The sequence below is a fragment of the Sparus aurata genome, chromosome 23 (genome assembly GCF_900880675.1).
Source record: "Sparus aurata chromosome 23, fSpaAur1.1, whole genome shotgun sequence".
Taxonomy (NCBI): Eukaryota; Metazoa; Chordata; class Actinopteri; order Spariformes; family Sparidae; genus Sparus; species Sparus aurata.
The window spans coordinates 13,288,867-13,306,233 of NC_044209.1; the positions used below are offsets into that span (position 1 = coordinate 13,288,867).

Here is a 17,367-nt window from a genome sequence, read left to right on the forward strand (position 1 = left end):
ATCATGAGCTTAATGTAATTGAAGTTTCCTCACCACACAGGACATCATGTAAATGCTCACAGGGTAAAAATGTTCTTTCATGGTTTCATAGTTTTGTTGTAAAATTGTACTGGAATTTACAACAAAATAAATAAAATACTGACCTCACGCTACGCCAAGACAGGGTTTTTGTATGCCTATGTGACACTGTGTGGGGTGACGGCCACAGTGATACGTGGTAATACAAAAACCTCTCCACAACTGAACTACCATCATCTACTCAGCCTCATGCTGATGGAAAGTCGGGTGAAGTTTCGAGGTCCACCAACTATTTCTGAGGCTTCACAGCAAAACAGCGCTGCAGCTTAAATAATAATTCAAAAAGAACAATGATTATGTAAATTATGCACCGCTGATTCCTTTCATATGAACATAGCTCCACGTTAAACTAATATGAAAAACAGCACATTTAAAGTAACAGCATTAGTGTGTCATGATAGCCAGTGTGCAGAAACAAGTTTTTGTATGGACCTGCATCACAGTGATGCTTAAAGCGGCGCAGTGATATATCCTATGATCCGTTGATTCGTCGTACCACAGTGTAGTATAGCGGCCACATTGATATATGATGTGACAAAAACCTCTTTCCACCGAGAAGGAAATATGGTGCCAAGACAGGAAACAAGTAGGCAAGATACATGTTCAAAAAGCTTTTATTAGGAACGGCAGAGATGTTTAAAGATGATCTTATACAAAGGGTTGAGTCTTGACATCATTAGCTTAAATGTAATAAAGTTTCCTCACCAAGCATGACATCATGTAAATATTCACGGGGTAAAAATGGGATTATCACCAAAGAAAAAGGTTCTTTTATGGTTTCATAGTTTTATTGTAAAATTGTCCTGGAATATAGTGAATAGTCCCGCTTAGTACAAAGACAACAAAATACTGACAGCACGCCACATCAAGACAGGGTTTTTGTACGCCTATGTGACACTGTGTGGGGTGGCAACCACAGTGATATGTGGTAATACAAAAACCTCTTAACAACTGAACTATCATCATCTACTCAGCTTCATGCCGATGGAAAGTGAAGTTTCGGGGTCCACAAAATATTTCTGGGGCTTCACAGCGAAACAGCACTGCAGCGTTCTCCTGAACAACTGAAGTTGATCGGACAAAAACCAAACAAACAAACAAAAACAAACAAACAACAAATACGAGTATCCGGAAGCTCAAAGTGATTTGAAATTATGTTTTACATAACTTACTAAAGCTGGAACACTGCTACCCAAAAAAATGTTAGCATGCTTCCCCGCTGAAGTGGGTACATGAGCTCCACCGCCTGTCGAGGGTGATGACTGAATATTCATTTTCGGATGAACTTATCCTTTAGGCATTAGTCATCAAAATAAATACAATTAAATGTACTTTTACACCAAGATATTCATACTGGCAACAACCATTTGTGCTATAGGACACACAACCTTTGGGTGATATCCTGAAAAAATATATTTGATATGAAATATGTATCCTCCATGTCAGAATCTATTAATTTTGTCTAAGCAACTGCCTTTTTTCAGTGATGCACACAACCATAACAAATGAAAAAATAAATATTAATAAAAACATGACTAAATGAAAATAATGAAAAAAAATAAATCATAATTAAAAAATAACTTTTTGCACTGCTGATTCCTTTCATATGAATAGATCTCAACGTCAAACTTATACAAAAAAAACATAGTTAAAGTCGCAGCATTTGTGTGTTGTGACAGCCAGCGTGCAGAGTAAAGTTTTTGTATGGACTGCTATCACAGTGCAGTATATAGCAGCGGCCACAGTGATATATCCTGTTACAAAAACCTCTTTCCACCGAGAAGGAAATGTGGTGCTGATAAAGGAAACAAGTAGGTGAGATAAGTGTTCAACAAAACTCTTATTAGGAACAGCAGAGATGTTTCAAGATGGACAGCTATCTTTTGTTATTCGAGGGGTTGTGTGAGGACGTCATGATCTTAAAACTGATTCTGTTTTCTTTCCACCAAGGACATCATATGAATATCACAAAATAAAAATGGGATTATCAAAAAGTAGAATGTTGTTTTATGGTTTCATAGTTGTGCTGTAAAAAGGAACTGAAATAAACCAATACTCCTGCCAAGTACAAAGAGTAGAAAATAGTGACCACGCACCATGTCAAGAGAGGGTTTTTGTATGCGTATGTGACACTGTGTGGGGGCAGCCACAGTGATATGTGGTAATACAAAAACCTCTAGACAACTGAACTGAGGCACTGTGCACCCAGGACACAATATGTATGATCATAACTGTGGAGCCTGTTTTATAACGTGAATAAATGAAAAAGTTAAAACTAATAATAGTTAAAAAGAACAATGATTATGTAACTTTTGCACTGCTGATTCCTTTCATATGAATAGATCTCAACGTTAAACGACATTCAAAGTAACAGCATTAGTGTGTTATGATAGCCAGCATGCAGAGACGAGTTTTTGTATGGACCTGTATCACAGTGATGCGTATGGTAGCAGCCACAGTGATACATCCTATGACAAAAACCTCTTTCCACTGAGAGGGAAATGTGATGCTGAGACACAAAACAAATAGGTGAGATATGTGTTCAACAAAACTGTAAGTGAGAGCAGATATGTTTTAAACATTGACAATAATAAGTTCTTCCACCGAGGGTTTTATTAGGACTTTATGAGCTTAAAAGGAATACACACAGGACATCACATTAATATGCACAAGGTAAAAATGTGATTAAGAGAAATGTATGATATTTATTTATGGTTTTTATAGTATTACTGTAAAGGGTGCTGAAAAAAAGTAAATACTCTTGAGTACAAAGAGTAGAAAACACTGACAAAGGCATCATGTCAGGCAAAGGTTTTTGTATGAGTGTGTGACACTGTGTACGACGGCGGCCACAGTGATATGTGGTAATACAAAAACCTGTCACAAAGTCACAGTGCCTAAAGAAATAGAGAAGGTATTTACAAAAACATGCAACTTCTAAAATGTATTAAGACACTGGGAGGTGTATTCAATTCAAGAATAGTTGAAGGGAAAATTGCATTTATCTGGGGAAAAAAATAGAAACAGGAAAATTGACACTCTTCTTCGTCTTCACTTGCTTTGTATCAGTCAAGATAATAATTTCACACCCTGACAAACACACAAAACAAGAGAAGTGTGACTGCTTATGGTTAATTTGATGTCAAGTTATTTCAAAGATGTTTTTAATTTACTGGTTGGAGATTGTTCTGGTGTTGTGTCAAAGTCAGTTCCCCTGTTAATGTGTGTCGCCCCTTACCAAAGGCACTTGAGATGGTTCAAAACAGGCATACTTTCTACTTAATCAGTGCACAGCAAAACCTGCCTACTTGCCAATACAAGCAAGTGTTTGACTCTGCCTTTTCATTCCACTGAGATCGGAGCTTCTAGGTCAAATTGGGATTCTTACGGTTGTGTTTTGCTTCAGACAGTGGCCAGGCTTGCAAGTGGTAGCCACGTTGTTAACGCTGTCTTTGCGATTGTGATGCCAACAGTAAAACCACAGAGAAATTGTGGAGAAACTACACAATTGTTTTAACCCATAATTCAAAATGTATTTCTGCGCTAAGACACTCAACAGTTAAACCAAAGGCCTTTTTCAGCGGTGTGCATAACATAAAACAATGGAAACGCAAATACTAATATCACTTGATAATATGTTGACATTACTTTCAAATCAATATGAAAAGCAGAGTTAAAGTAACAGCATGTGTGTGTCATGATAGCCAGTGTGCAGAGTGAAGTTTTTGTATGGACATACATCATAGTGCAGTACAGCAACCACAGTGATATATCATGTGAGAAAAACCTCTTTCACCTGAGAGGGAGACACCGTTGATGGTCCTGATACAGACAGACATTAGGAGGTGAGACTGATTTCTGCTGTATGTGTCCAACAAAACTCTTCTTGAGAAAAGATTAAGGATTGACAAGGATCCGTTCATATGTAAAGGTTTGTGTTAGGACACTTTGGGCATAACAGTGATACAGTTTCCTTCCCCTGACCTGTGGAAGTTCATCTCAATATTAAAGCTAAAATGTGATTATTAAAAAACGAAACGGCAAAAATGTTTTACATGAGAACAAAGTGTTAAATGACTTCATAGATTTACTGTAAAAAACAAACAAACATAGTAATTACAGTGCAAAATACTAACAATGCACTATATCATCCGGAGGTTTTTGTATGAGTATCTGACACTGTGTACCCGGGGGGTGGCCACAGTGATATATAGTCATACAAAAACCTGCTAAACTGAACTGAGGCGCAAAGTCACTGTGCTGACAAGAACAATAGATTTTAATTCCAAAAGCAAGCAACTTCCCACATTTACAAAGTGATATTCAGGACTAAACTATTTCTGTCCACTTACAGTTAGTTTGATGGTTAATTGGTTAATTGAAGTATATTTGTATATGTGAGTCAGTGGTCACAAATTGATAGTCCAAGTGTTTATCAAATAACTATTATCTGCTACCCATAACTTTAAATATTCTATATTGACACACACATCCACTGTTTGAACTATTTACCAATGGACTTAAAGTAGGGATACTATCAAAAGAGAAATGAAAATGTGCGTACATTTTGGACTTGTGGTTATCAACATCCTGACTGGTTAATATTTATGTAACGCAGAGGAAACAATCCTCACCACAACAGGTGCTTCCTCATCCAGCCAACCAACTGAAACTTTAGACTGAGAGCTCAACTGAAAGGCTCTGACACCAGCACTGATCGTACATGATGATAATGACTGCAGGCCAAAGAAACTGGATTTGACATGTCTTTAACATAGGTGTGATTGGCAAAGGACAAAAAAGCAGGAAAATATACGGCTCCACTATGTCTCTCTTTACATTTATTTTTTCCGTTTTTGGCTTGGATTCTTAGAACAGTGTTTCCCCTAGACGATTTTGTAGCAGCGGTGCTCTGAGTCCGTAACCTAGCAACACTAGGGGGGTCCAGGGGCTACCCCCCGGAAAAAAATAATGTAGAAATAGTGTAGAAGTTGACATTGCTGCTTAAAAATATGTTAACCTCTTGAGCATTAGAGAACTTTTTTCACCATTACTTTCTTTATTATCATATATTTTTTATGGAAACAGAATCTGTTTCAGAAGTCACTGGGCCACATGACATGGAAGTTATTGAGAAAAAAATAATCTCTGCACATTAATATTCATATAAAATAGAGAAAGCACTAAAGTACAATAAAAAGAGCTGTGTCTTATTCGTCCAGTTTGCTACAATCTGCTGCTGGTTTGGAGTCACTGGGTCACATGTCATGGAAGGAATCGAAAAAAATGCAATTATTTTGCATTAATATATTTGTGCTAAGTAATTTAATGCGGTCCCTAAATCAGTTTCCAGCGATTCAGCGCGAGGCTCTGGGAGGTGAGCTAACCGTCCTTTTGCTGCTGACACTGGGCGAACCTCAGTATGTCGCAGCAGGACCCAAGTGAATATCCGCCAAATATCCAACGATATGAGATATGAGTCGCCTGTTGCAGCCTTTGAATAGGATGACGAGGATTTCAGTCACTCAACCTAAAACGGTGACTTGTAGAAATGATACAAATAGCAGTAATGACAATAATAATCGATTTCAAGATAACTTAGGGTGTAGTGCTTTCACTGTGTGCAACTTAAATTTGCCATTCGCCTGTGATATTAAACCTACAAAAATCATGTCTTTTTTTTTTAAATTTGCGGCGGTGCTGAAAATGCCTCAGTAGAATGCATATAGGGGAAACGCTGACACATCAGATAACCTTCCACAACGATTGCAGGCTCTTTGGTGGAGCTCTGCTTTGAATGAAGTTCCATGGTGACAAATGAATGGACTACTTGCGAAGTGATATGAGGACATTAATCAGAGGCACAACAAACATTGAGCAGTGAGCAGTCATTATGTTTACCAAAACCAGACCCATGCATTACGCAACCCCCCCCTCGGCATACAGCTGGAAGGAGCCAGGATTTGAACCAGCGACCTTTCGATTTCTACACAACCCGCTGTACCTCCTTAGCTACAGCCACTCCATAAATTATCAAACAAGGTTTAACATGAGGAGCAAAGGGAGACAATGGTTGCAGCAGAGTTGGGAAACAAGGACGGTGGACTAGTCAGCCACTGGTGCAGCAATCAAAATAAATATTTGGCATCCACAAAAGGTCATTTTAGCAGAATTGGTTCCAGAAATATATCTGGTTAGAATTATTAAGTACAAAAGAGAATTTTGTTTTGCATGTATACAATTTGGCAAGGACCCAAATAACCATAGGTGTCATATGGATGGCTTGAAATGTTCAGGTTAAAAAAATTTGAAGACCACACTTTTAAAGAAGATGACTGACAAAGAGTACCTGATAGCATTGGCTCAAGGGTAGTAGGGTACAGGGAGATGCCACTCAAGAGCTCCACACTGGAAAATAAATGTAGGTGTTGGATGATTATCTTGGGAGTCCTGTCAGGAAAAGCTTTTTAGTAAAATAAAACAAAAAATGATGACATCTCTTGGCCATGAGGAAAGTAAGGCAAAGTGATGAATTGAAATGAAATGAAAACAAAGAGAATTTTGTAGAATGCACAAACTTTCTATTTCAGTTTGCAGCAGCATCACAGTCTGCCCTTGAATGTTCAATCTGAGAAATCTGAGAAATCTGTACTTGAGCTACATCCTGCGGTGGAGACATTTTCACAAACAGCCTGGTGTTAAATAAGCTCTCTGCCCTCATCTTGTGTTTATAGAGCATAAAGAAGTCCACAGCTGTTGGTCTTTTAGAAACATTTTTCACTTTACTTTTCACTAGACAGCACTCAGGAAGGTATGTGGACGACTGAGACTGCAGAGAATCTCAATGAGAAAAGCTCAGGCATGTTGCAGTAATGACACTGAAAAGACAACTGAGTCACGAATAAGCAGAAGAAGAGAATGGAGGTCTATGTTGTAGAATCTCTCTGTGAGCGAGTTCGAACCTCCGAGCACTGCAAAACAAAGCTGTTCTTGCCTCCTTGATTGTATGCTCAGCAAGTGATTCTCTATTATAAAGGCTACGTTTATGAGTGGAATTCAAGCCTTCAGTCCAAACTTTGAAAACTCTCTGTCCGAAGAGTGCCCTGATGAAATTGCAAACCACTACACGCATACATACAGTCATGTTCAGAAGATGGTTGCCAAGAACTACCTGAAGCATAAAAACATTCCCGAAACACAAACTGTGTCTAAACTGCTCAAGCCACTTGACTGTTCATGCTGTATTAACAGTTTGCAGCTGCAGCTCATTCAACACCATTCAATTCAATGGTCACATTTTAAGAACCTTGGCGATCCTCTCAATTGAAAAAATGTGCTGGGGTGAGCATGCTACTATGCAACAACAATGTTGATTTTCACAACAGACGGTTAACAATGTTCACCATTGTGTTAGCATGTTAGCTTTTTGGACTGAAGTACACACGTGCCAGTCACTTTTTTTTGCACGTGTTTAAACGTGATTTGACGCGACGTGGCATGGCGTGACCCGAGGAGCTTGATGGGACGTACCAGATCAAGAATGCATGTGGCTGCCAGCTGGATTGAAAGAGTTACAGAAAAAAACCCAGAAGAATACACCAATAACCTGAGTAAAACAGATTTTATTTGACCAATCAATCAACACTATTACTTTTTTTTGTGTTTATAAGACCTATGTGCAAAGATGAGTAATGCTGTCATTATTGATGCTGTTGGTGACACCAACGTTGTTTTCAGTGTGCACTGTCAACAGTAGGCTAATGCTTTCAGATGTGAAAAGGTGCACTGTCACTAATTAACATTCAGTTTTCAACCGTGTCAAGGAGCGCTGTCTCACATTAAAGGTGCACTATGCAGGTTTAGGGAAAAGATTTTAATCAGGAGAGAGAGATCTTGACTGACTTTGTATGCCTAAACCAACTAAATAAACAAACACTCTATTTTTTCATCACTGAATAACTGAATAAACATTATAGGACAACACAGTTTCATACTGTTTTACCTTCAAACTATGTTACGAAGACCTTATTTTCCTATGAGAACAGCTTGTTTATTCAGTTATGGAAAAGATATTGGATATTTCTGAGTTTGTAATATTATCTAATTAGTATTGTTAATATTAAAATTCTGCTTTTGAATTTCTTCACCAAAACTACATAATGCCCATTTAATGTCAAATTATTCATCTGTGTAAACGTGCGTCACCGAACAAATTACCTTTACGACTTCTGCAGTAGAGTAATTTAGGCGTCAGCGGTACAGTGCATTTGCTTATGCTGGTTTGTTATGCTGTATGCTTTTACTTCTTTCACTCACTACAGACATTTCAGAATGCAACATCTAATTGGGATTTGCTTTGGGATGATATTCCTAAACTTCCCAAACTTCCCGAAAGAGATTACCATTATTAACTGCTTATTGGAAATAAGTTAAACATTATTATCACGTTGGGGTAGTTTTCAATTCTTTTTGAGGTAATTATTGTGGTAATTTTGGGGTAAAAAAATCTCTACTACTACTACCACTGCTTACAGTTACCACTAAATATGCAGACCTGTAAAATAAAGTGTGATTTATTATTTTATCTAAATGTTGAAAATGTTTCAAGCTTAACTCTAAGGTTGGATGAATCAAGTGTATCTGGTTGTGTTAGATGCAGTAACTGGCGCTGACAGGAGGGTCTGGCAAAGAGGAAGTATTGTCTAACCGTCAGCAAACACACATCATTTTATGTAATCCAGACCACAGGAAATCTCAAGGGAAGTGGTTAATAAATAGTACAGTAGGAATTGCTTTGTCAGTGAAACATGTTTGCTTTTCTTGGTTTAAACAACACAGTATTTGTATTAGAGGCAGATTGTAATATATCACTGTGACGGCTACTTTGACTACTGGGGAAAAGGAACACAAGTCACAGTAACTTCTGGTAAGTAATAATCTAATATATTTTGAGTGGAGACAATTCAATATTTTTCTGTTTTATTATCAAATGTATCTCGGTTTTAACTGCACTTAAACTAGGATGAAATTTAAAGTACAAAAAAATTAGCAGGGTAAATCTTAGATTCACATCGTCGTTAACTAAATAAATACGATTTACTAGAGGATCCAAGCTGTAAAGTATTTTTGTATGAAAGTGCTATTGAGACCTGTCACTGTGCTACTACTTTGACTACTGGGGAAAAGGGACAATGGTGACCGTCACATCAGGTAAAAAAGGCTTCTTTATTCTACATTTTGAAAATGTGATATTTACAGTTTTTAATGTAGTATATTTAGACCTCAACGGCATCTTCAAGGTGGTCGTTTTTGTATGTTGGATGTATTGACATAATACACTGTGACGGTGCTTTTGACTACTGGGGGAAAGGCACAATGGTCACCGTAACATCAGGTAAGCCAATCTAATTTGTATTTCTCTAACGTTAATATTTTGGTTTAAAACCAGTTTTAGTGTTTTTTAGGACTCCAGTTCTGACTCATGTCCTGGGATACTGTATATTAAATATGTTGTGACTAGTCGACGACGAGGAAAACAATTTTTAGTTCTATCTTCTGAATCCTTATTTGCTAAAGCCAAATAAAATGTGTCAGAGAGTATATTGTCATAAAATAAACGACCACGGAGACTGTAGATATCTGGGAGCAGGTTTTTGTATGCAGTGGTTAATAGTTTGTTGAACTGTGACTACGGTTTTGACTACTGGGGAAAAGGCACCATGGTCACCGTCACATCAGGTATGTAATTTTAACATTTACGATTCCAGAATAAAATTCCTGATCAAACTAAGTTTATTTTATAATTTTCATGCAGTCAACTGTTGGTCGTTTATAAGGCGACCTACATTATGTTTGTAGCCGGACAAGAACGTTGTGAAAAGTGCAAAACTCCTTGCAATTAATTTCAGTTGTAAAGAAACTTTAACAATTGGTGGAAATTTTAGTTTGATTTTGACTGTCAGCAACCAAGAAGATTTTTTTGACATGAAACAATGGGATATTACAGTTACAAGTTTTTGTCAGAAGTGTCAATTGACTCTCTTAACTGTGACAACTGGGCTTTTGACTACTGGGGAAAAGGCACCATGGTAACGGTGTCATCAGGTAAGATTTGTACGATCTAAAATTTACAACAGGCTATGTTTTTTACTGTAAAATGTCATGTTTAATTCACTTCAAAAGTCAAGTGTTTAATTCCACACGTAGTGTAAAACGTCAAACAGCAATATTCTCAGTAGGACTTACTGGTTGATATTTATGACCACTGTGTTTGGGGTCATTTTAATGGATTTTAAAACATTGAGTTGAATTAAATGTTGAGGAAGACTTTGTGATTGACACGAGCAGGTGTAGACTTTTCATACTAACAGTTAAGTAGAGTCAACACTGTGCTACTACGATGCTTTTGACTACTGGGGAAAAGGCACCATGGTAACAGTGTCATCAGGTAAGAACTGGACGATTTAAAATTTACAACAGGCTACGTTTTGTATTGTAAAATGCAATGTTTGGGTCACCTCAAAAGTGAAGTGTTTTAATACAGTTTGTAGTGTAAAACTCAAGCAGCAATATTCTCAGTTGGACTCACTGGTGAATATTTATGGCTCGTGTATTTTGGGTCATTTATGTAAGTGGAACTTATAGTATAATGGGTTTAATCAAAACGTTGCAGCTGATCATAGGAAGACGCAGACTTTTAATACTAACAGTTAAGTAGATTTAGCACTGTGCTACTACGGTGCTGCTTTCGACTACTGGGGAAAAGGCACAATGGTAACAGTGTCATCAGGTAAGACTTGCACGATTTAAAATTTACAACAGGCTACGTTTCATATTGTAAAATATAACGTTTAAGTCACTTCTGAAGAAAATAATTTGAATACAGTGTGTAGTGTAAAAAGTCAAAGTAATTTTGTCAGAGGGACTCTCGGTGAATCTTTACTGTTGTCTGGTTCATATAAGTGGATTTTATAACTGTGGGTTTAATTAACTGTTAAGGTAAAAAAATTTCACTGCGCACTGGAAGACGTACACTTTTCATACTAAGAGTTAAGTAGATTTAACACTGTGCTACTACAATGCTTTTGACTACTGGGGAAAAGGCACCATGGTAACAGTGTCATCCGGTAAGAATCGTACAATTTAAAATTTACAACAGGCCACGTTTCATTTCGCAAAATGTTATCTTTAAGTTAAATTGTTACTTCTCAGCGTGTCACTTCAAAAGTTAAGTCTTTTAATACAGCGTGTAGTGTAAATAGTCAACTAGCTATACTCTCAGTAGGACTTACTGATGGATATTTATGCCTAAAGTATTTTGTGTAATTTAAAGATTTTATAACGTAGTGGCATTAATTCAATGTTGAGGAAGACTTTGCACTTGACATGAATAGATGTAGACTTTTCATACTAACAGCCCAGTAGATTCAGCACTGTGCAGCTGGGCTGCTTTTGACTACTGGGGAAAGGGTACAATGGTTACTGTTTCATCAGGTAAGAACATTCTAAAAAGTTGTATGTAATTGCTGAATTTTACCAAAATAATCAGTTTTTCTTAGATTAACTATGACTGTCATAACTTACAAAAAAACTTTGATCGTTCAATCTAAAAAAAATTGCTAAAAAAATGTACAAATGAATATTGTCAAAGATGTGCATTTACTGCAATTTACCGATATACGTAGTCTTACAAAAGAATGACCACAAATGATACTATTGAGGGAGGTTGACCTTTGTGCAACAAACATCAAAATAAATGGCAGAGGAAAACATAAAACTGTCTGGAGCGGACTCGAATTTCCCTCACTGCTTTATGTGTTCTGTTACAGTAATGATCAATTCAATTGACTCCTATCTACTTTGACAATTGCTTGGTGAACAATGTCTGTTGTGTTTGATTTTCTGATTATTTTTTTTCTTTTGTGGTACTGTATTTACACGTGTTTTTCTTTTTTTAGCGACTTCAACTCGACCAACTGTGTTTCCCCTGATGCAATGTGGCTCTGGGACTGGAAACACAGTCACTCTTGGCTGTTTTGCAACTGGCTTCACACCCTCCTCACTGACCTATGCATGGACCAAAAATGGGGCTGCCTTGACAAACTCCATTCAGTACCCTCCAGTACAGAAAGGCAACGTCTATACGGGAATCAGTCAAATCCAAGTGCCAAAACAGGACTGGGATCAAAGACAGACTATCCAATGTGCCGTGACACATGCAGCGGGAAATCCACCAGCCGTTACATTCCAAAAGCCAGGTGAGACTTATGGTGATTATATATTAATACCTTTTTAGTAGTCCATTTAAAATCTTCAAAAATGTGAAGGTTTTCAAATGAAATTTATTAATTATATTAAAATGTACAACAAGTTGGGTAATGATAACAGATGACAGCGTCATATTTAATTATGTATTATCGGTTAATGAGGTAGAATTTTTTTTTTGAATTTTTTTTTAAAGCTTTAAACGGAATGCACTCCGTAAGAAAGGTTATCAATTTACAATCCTATAAGCGGTGTACTACAAGGCTTCTTCTTGTCACTATTTCTGATAATGATAAAATAAACTTCAGTTGTTTGAATAAAAGAGAACAATAATAATATTAATTTGGCAAGATTAATGTGAAAATGATTAATGCAAAAAAGGATAAAATTATGACATAATAATCATATTAATACTACTACTAATAATAATAATAAGCATAAAAGTTCATCCTGTGGAATTTGTGTTATTAGAGGCAGATTTACCACACGTGTGTAAATGTTTCACATGTTAACTTAATGTAAAAGAAAGCAATAACAGGTCTAGCCATTCTGATAGTTACACATCAATCTCTCATTTTAAGAGCCTTAAAATACAACTGTTACCAAATTAAATAGTGTAACATATCCTTAAATATATTCAATTTGGCAGGCCTAGAAGGCAAACCAAACAGTGAGGTGGAATAAGAAGGCTGAAGGCTTTCTTGTATATATTCAGCTGCTGACTCAGTCTATTTAATTCCTTACTAATGTACTGTATGTCCTCTGCACCTGTCCAAGAACAGATTATTGCAATGTGTTCTGCTTCTTTCCATCTATCTGCATAATCATAGTTATGCAGATAGATGGAAACTGTATGTCAATCATTAACTCTCAAGTTAAATCTGTGTTGCTTGCCCCGACCAATCAATGTATATGCAGAAGCAAGCGTTAAAGATCAGCTGGTCAATTATGTCATGTTTTACTATGTAAATCTCATGTGAGAAGTATTTTATTTTTTAATTAAAGGAGCATAATCATTAGGCATGCGTGTGAGTGCAAGTCGCATGACATACATAAGTACAGAGAAGTAATAAACTCAGTGACATTGCTGGTCTAAAGTAAATGAAAATCACATGTAGCACATTGTTCACCTCTGCTTCTGCATATATATGTATTATTCCCTGCTTCTGCATACATATTTTCGTGTGTGTGTTTGTTTTTCAGTGCCTCCGATTTCTAGGCTGCCAACTCTCAGCGTGTCTGCCTCCTCTGGTGGGGAAAACCAGGCTTCCTTCTCCTGCTTTGCCAAAGGTTTTTCACCAAACAGTTTCCAATTCAAATGGCAGAAAAATGAAGGTGACGTCACCAACAAAATAGACGAGATCGTGACATCGTCTGAGGAAAGAGTGGACAATGGAACAAAAGTGTACAGTGCAGCAAGTGTTCTCTTGGTAAAGTCCAGTGAGTGGGACAAGGGTACTACGTTTACATGTCTGTTTGAGGGGAAAGGTGAAGGCAACATTCCAAGATTCGTGAATTCATCTGTGACCTACAACCACAACCCAACATGCATAAGTGAGTAAATTATTGTTTAAAAAGAGTTTGTAAAATTAAATTCTCATTGTTTTTTTCTCATCTGTATAATATTTGTACATTTATTCTTCACTCAGCCAATGGGAACAATCCTGCAGAATATGTGGGCATAACGATCACTGGCCCAACAATGGAGGACATGTTTTTAAACAGAAAAGGGAAGCTAGAGTGTCGTGCCAAGCAAATCCAGCCATCTATTGATAAGATGTACTTCACAAGCGAAAAAGGAGATGAAATACTTACTCCTGAAAAGAAGCTGATTGAAGGCAGTACAAACATATACAGCGTTTCAATTGACATCACATACGACGAATGGAGCCTGGGGCTAAAGCGCACCTGCGTTGTTGAACATTCAGAAGTGTTGGTCCCGGTGAAGCAAGTCTATGAAAGGAGATTTGGTAAGAAAACAATTCTATTTGAACATAAAAGCCTTAATTTACCTCCTTTTGTCACGCCTTCACGTAAGTGAGCTTTGTAGCAGATACTTCCTTCAGAACTGTTCTGTGTGTGGAAGGAGGCCTGATTGTTCTCTCATGCTTGCAGGAGGACAACCTCAGCGTCCTTCAGTGTTTATGATGCCTCCGGTGGAACATACTAGAAAAGACAAGGTGACCCTGACTTGCTATGTGAAAGACTTCTTCCCTAAGGAGGTTTACGTGGCTTGGCTTGTTGACGATGACGCTGCAGACTCAAAAGATGTCCAGACCACAAACCCAATAGAAAACAATGGACTCTATTCTGCATATGGCCAGTTAACGCTCAGCCTCGAGAAGTGGAAACAGAATGACATGGTGTATAGCTGTGTAGTTTACCACGAGTCTGTGGCTAACACAACTAGAGCTATTGTCAGGTCCATCGGGTACAGAACATTTGGAAACACCAACCTGGTCAACCTCAACATGAACGTCCCTGATACGTGCAAGGCCCAGTAGATGTCACTCTGTGTCGTTGTGTCTTCTGCTGTTTGTTGTTTAAATGTTTGTTGCTTGTGATACAACACTGTGTTTGTCTTTTTAATGCAGATTGAAAATCAAAATAAAAAAAATGCTCTTTGCAACTCTGTTTTTGTACGTCGCATGCACTTCATGTCTTCATTGAACCTTTACTGTGAGCTACACGTTATTCGTGAGTGTACTGTCACGGTGCTGTCCTTACACGACTCAAGTCAGCTGTAGACGTCAGCATTAATGAGTTTTAAAGCAGCGACAGTGTGTCAGACTTTAATGCACCACCACGCTAAGTCTAGACAAAGATTTAATCATATTTGTTCATTTTTATTCGTATATGGTGCTTTAACAATGTTTGTGTGACTTGTCTTTGTGTGTCTGTGTACTCTACTGGGTCTTGCACCCCTCGACACAAGACAGTTTATCGTTTAAAGTCCAATTCTGTTGTCTTTCTCGTCAAATGATGAATATATGAATCAACAAGCCAAGTCATGCATGCCATCCCAATAATGGGGTCTCTCCAAAGCAATTCAGGATCATTGTAGAAACAGCTCTTTTATATTAAAAAAAAAACAGAATCAACATTTTAGAACATGCAAAACTATTTGGCCTTATGGTATACTTAAAACAACATATATATATATTTAATATTCATTATTCAATACTTGATTGACTGACTGACTGACTGACTGACTGACTGATTTACTGATAACCCTGGCCTGGCCTGCGTGGTTGTATATGATTTATATCTATAATACATTGCCAGACTAAGGGAAATTAATCAAATTTAGTTGTTCGTGAGCTATCGTTTAAATCTAGAGATGTTTGCCTCAAATACTAACTGATTAATTACTCTACACTACATCCAGGGTGCGAGCTTATAATTCACAGTCAGTGGAACAGTGCTATGGAGGCGGAGGAAGATAACATGGGAGACACAGCTGTCACCTTCATCCTTCTCTTCCTCATCACTCTGCTGTTCACCATTGGAACCACTGCTTTCAAGGTAATGATGAATTTATATATAGAAAGACAAACCTGAATTATGTAGTGGAACAACAAAGCAGGGTTTGCAGTAAAGTCATAACACAGGAAAAACAATAGGTTCACACAGGGCAGAGTTGCGGGAGAAAAAATGGCAACAACATAATAATAATACCTCAGTAAGTGACATTTAAGTGATATTTGACTATATCCCATTAGTAAGTGCTTAAATTAACATGCTACTGTCATTTTACATTTTATTCTAATTCTGAAAGTGACTGCCACACAAGCTCCACTGTTGAAGATGAAAAAAGGCAGCACTTTTGCAATTTACCATTTTGAGCCTGAACAATGATCATATCAAATTGTATAGCTATTACTAAATTGTATTTTATTTTGTTATTTTGTGTTTAATGTTATCACAAAATGTTTTTATTCTCACAAGCTGATATATTTAAATTTAGCAAACTACAACTGGAGCATTTTCTTCGTGCTGTATATTTAATGTCTAACTTGACAATTATGAGGTTGATCTCACTAAAAGAGATAAGATCTCTGAAATCCAAAATAAGTATCTTTCATTTGAGTTTTGCTTAAATTTTAAAGGACATCTTGACAAAGCGGTCAGGATTCATGCGTGTGTTACTTTGATGATGCAGCAATGTACTGCTTTAGCTGTAGAAATGTGATCACTTTGTAGCAATATTACTAATCCACTTTTTAATGTTTTTTTTCCTGTCTTTTCAGATTAAATGAAACAAGGTGAACTTTCTGTAAAAGAAAAAGCATTTTTTTTCACACATTTTTGCTTTAAAACTCATTGTATCATGTAAGTAATCACAATTTTTTTTTTTTTATTTTAATTACAAGAGCTTTGTATCTTTTTGAAAATAAATTCTGTAATGCAGTAACCACTTACGTTGCAAGTCAAACTTATTTCTCTTGTCCGTTATTTTGAAACTGTCCCACAGTTTTACCTTCAAATTAAATAACATTATAGTCATTATAGTAAATTATATTCTATATTTTCAAACCATTTAAATGTGTTTTAATTATATATTGCGTAATATGTTGTTACACCTCCCCAGCACCTGAAATCAACAGCCCATGTTGAACTCAATATGTAAATTCAAAAATGTTACAGTTGGTTAGTTGTTGAATCTATTAATAATGGAGAACTAGAACTAAAACCTTAAGCAAAGCCACGAGAAGCCTGATAACCTGTGTTAACTGATATGAGATATTTAAATGTGCACTCTGCTTCTCTTACTGGCATAACCACACCTCACACCTGGTGTCTGTGACGCACCGTTGCTCTCTGCATTGTTTCACTTCTGTGTTTTGGTACTTTTTTGGGTCCGGAGTGTTGCTCAATGCTTCCGCTCGCTGCTCGCTCTGATCACTCTGGCCTGTCACGCTGCAACATCTGTGCAACAGACTTCCCCATCTAACTCCACCAGAATCTGTTAAACCACAACTCTGCCATCTAGCCTAAATACAAAGACTTTACACTTAGCATTGA

The 17,367-nt window shown here is 37.1% G+C and overlaps 1 protein-coding gene across 1 annotated transcript in view; it reads left to right on the forward strand.

Annotated features, from left to right (window-relative positions):
* Positions 1-16,763, forward strand: part of LOC115575203 (immunoglobulin alpha-2 heavy chain) — a 225,356-nt gene extending 208,593 nt beyond the window's left edge. Inside the window, exons 4-10 of the mRNA XM_030407075.1 lie at positions 9,424-9,472; positions 12,036-12,335; positions 13,546-13,892; positions 14,003-14,312; positions 14,458-14,844; positions 15,731-15,867; positions 16,593-16,763. Of these exons, the coding sequence (XP_030262935.1) occupies positions 9,424-9,472; positions 12,036-12,335; positions 13,546-13,892; positions 14,003-14,312; positions 14,458-14,844; positions 15,731-15,867; positions 16,593-16,601 (1,539 nt within the window). The 3' untranslated portion in view covers positions 16,602-16,763. The remainder of the gene's footprint in view (positions 1-9,423; positions 9,473-12,035; positions 12,336-13,545; positions 13,893-14,002; positions 14,313-14,457; positions 14,845-15,730; positions 15,868-16,592) is intronic.
* Positions 16,764-17,367: the final 604 nt, after the last annotated feature.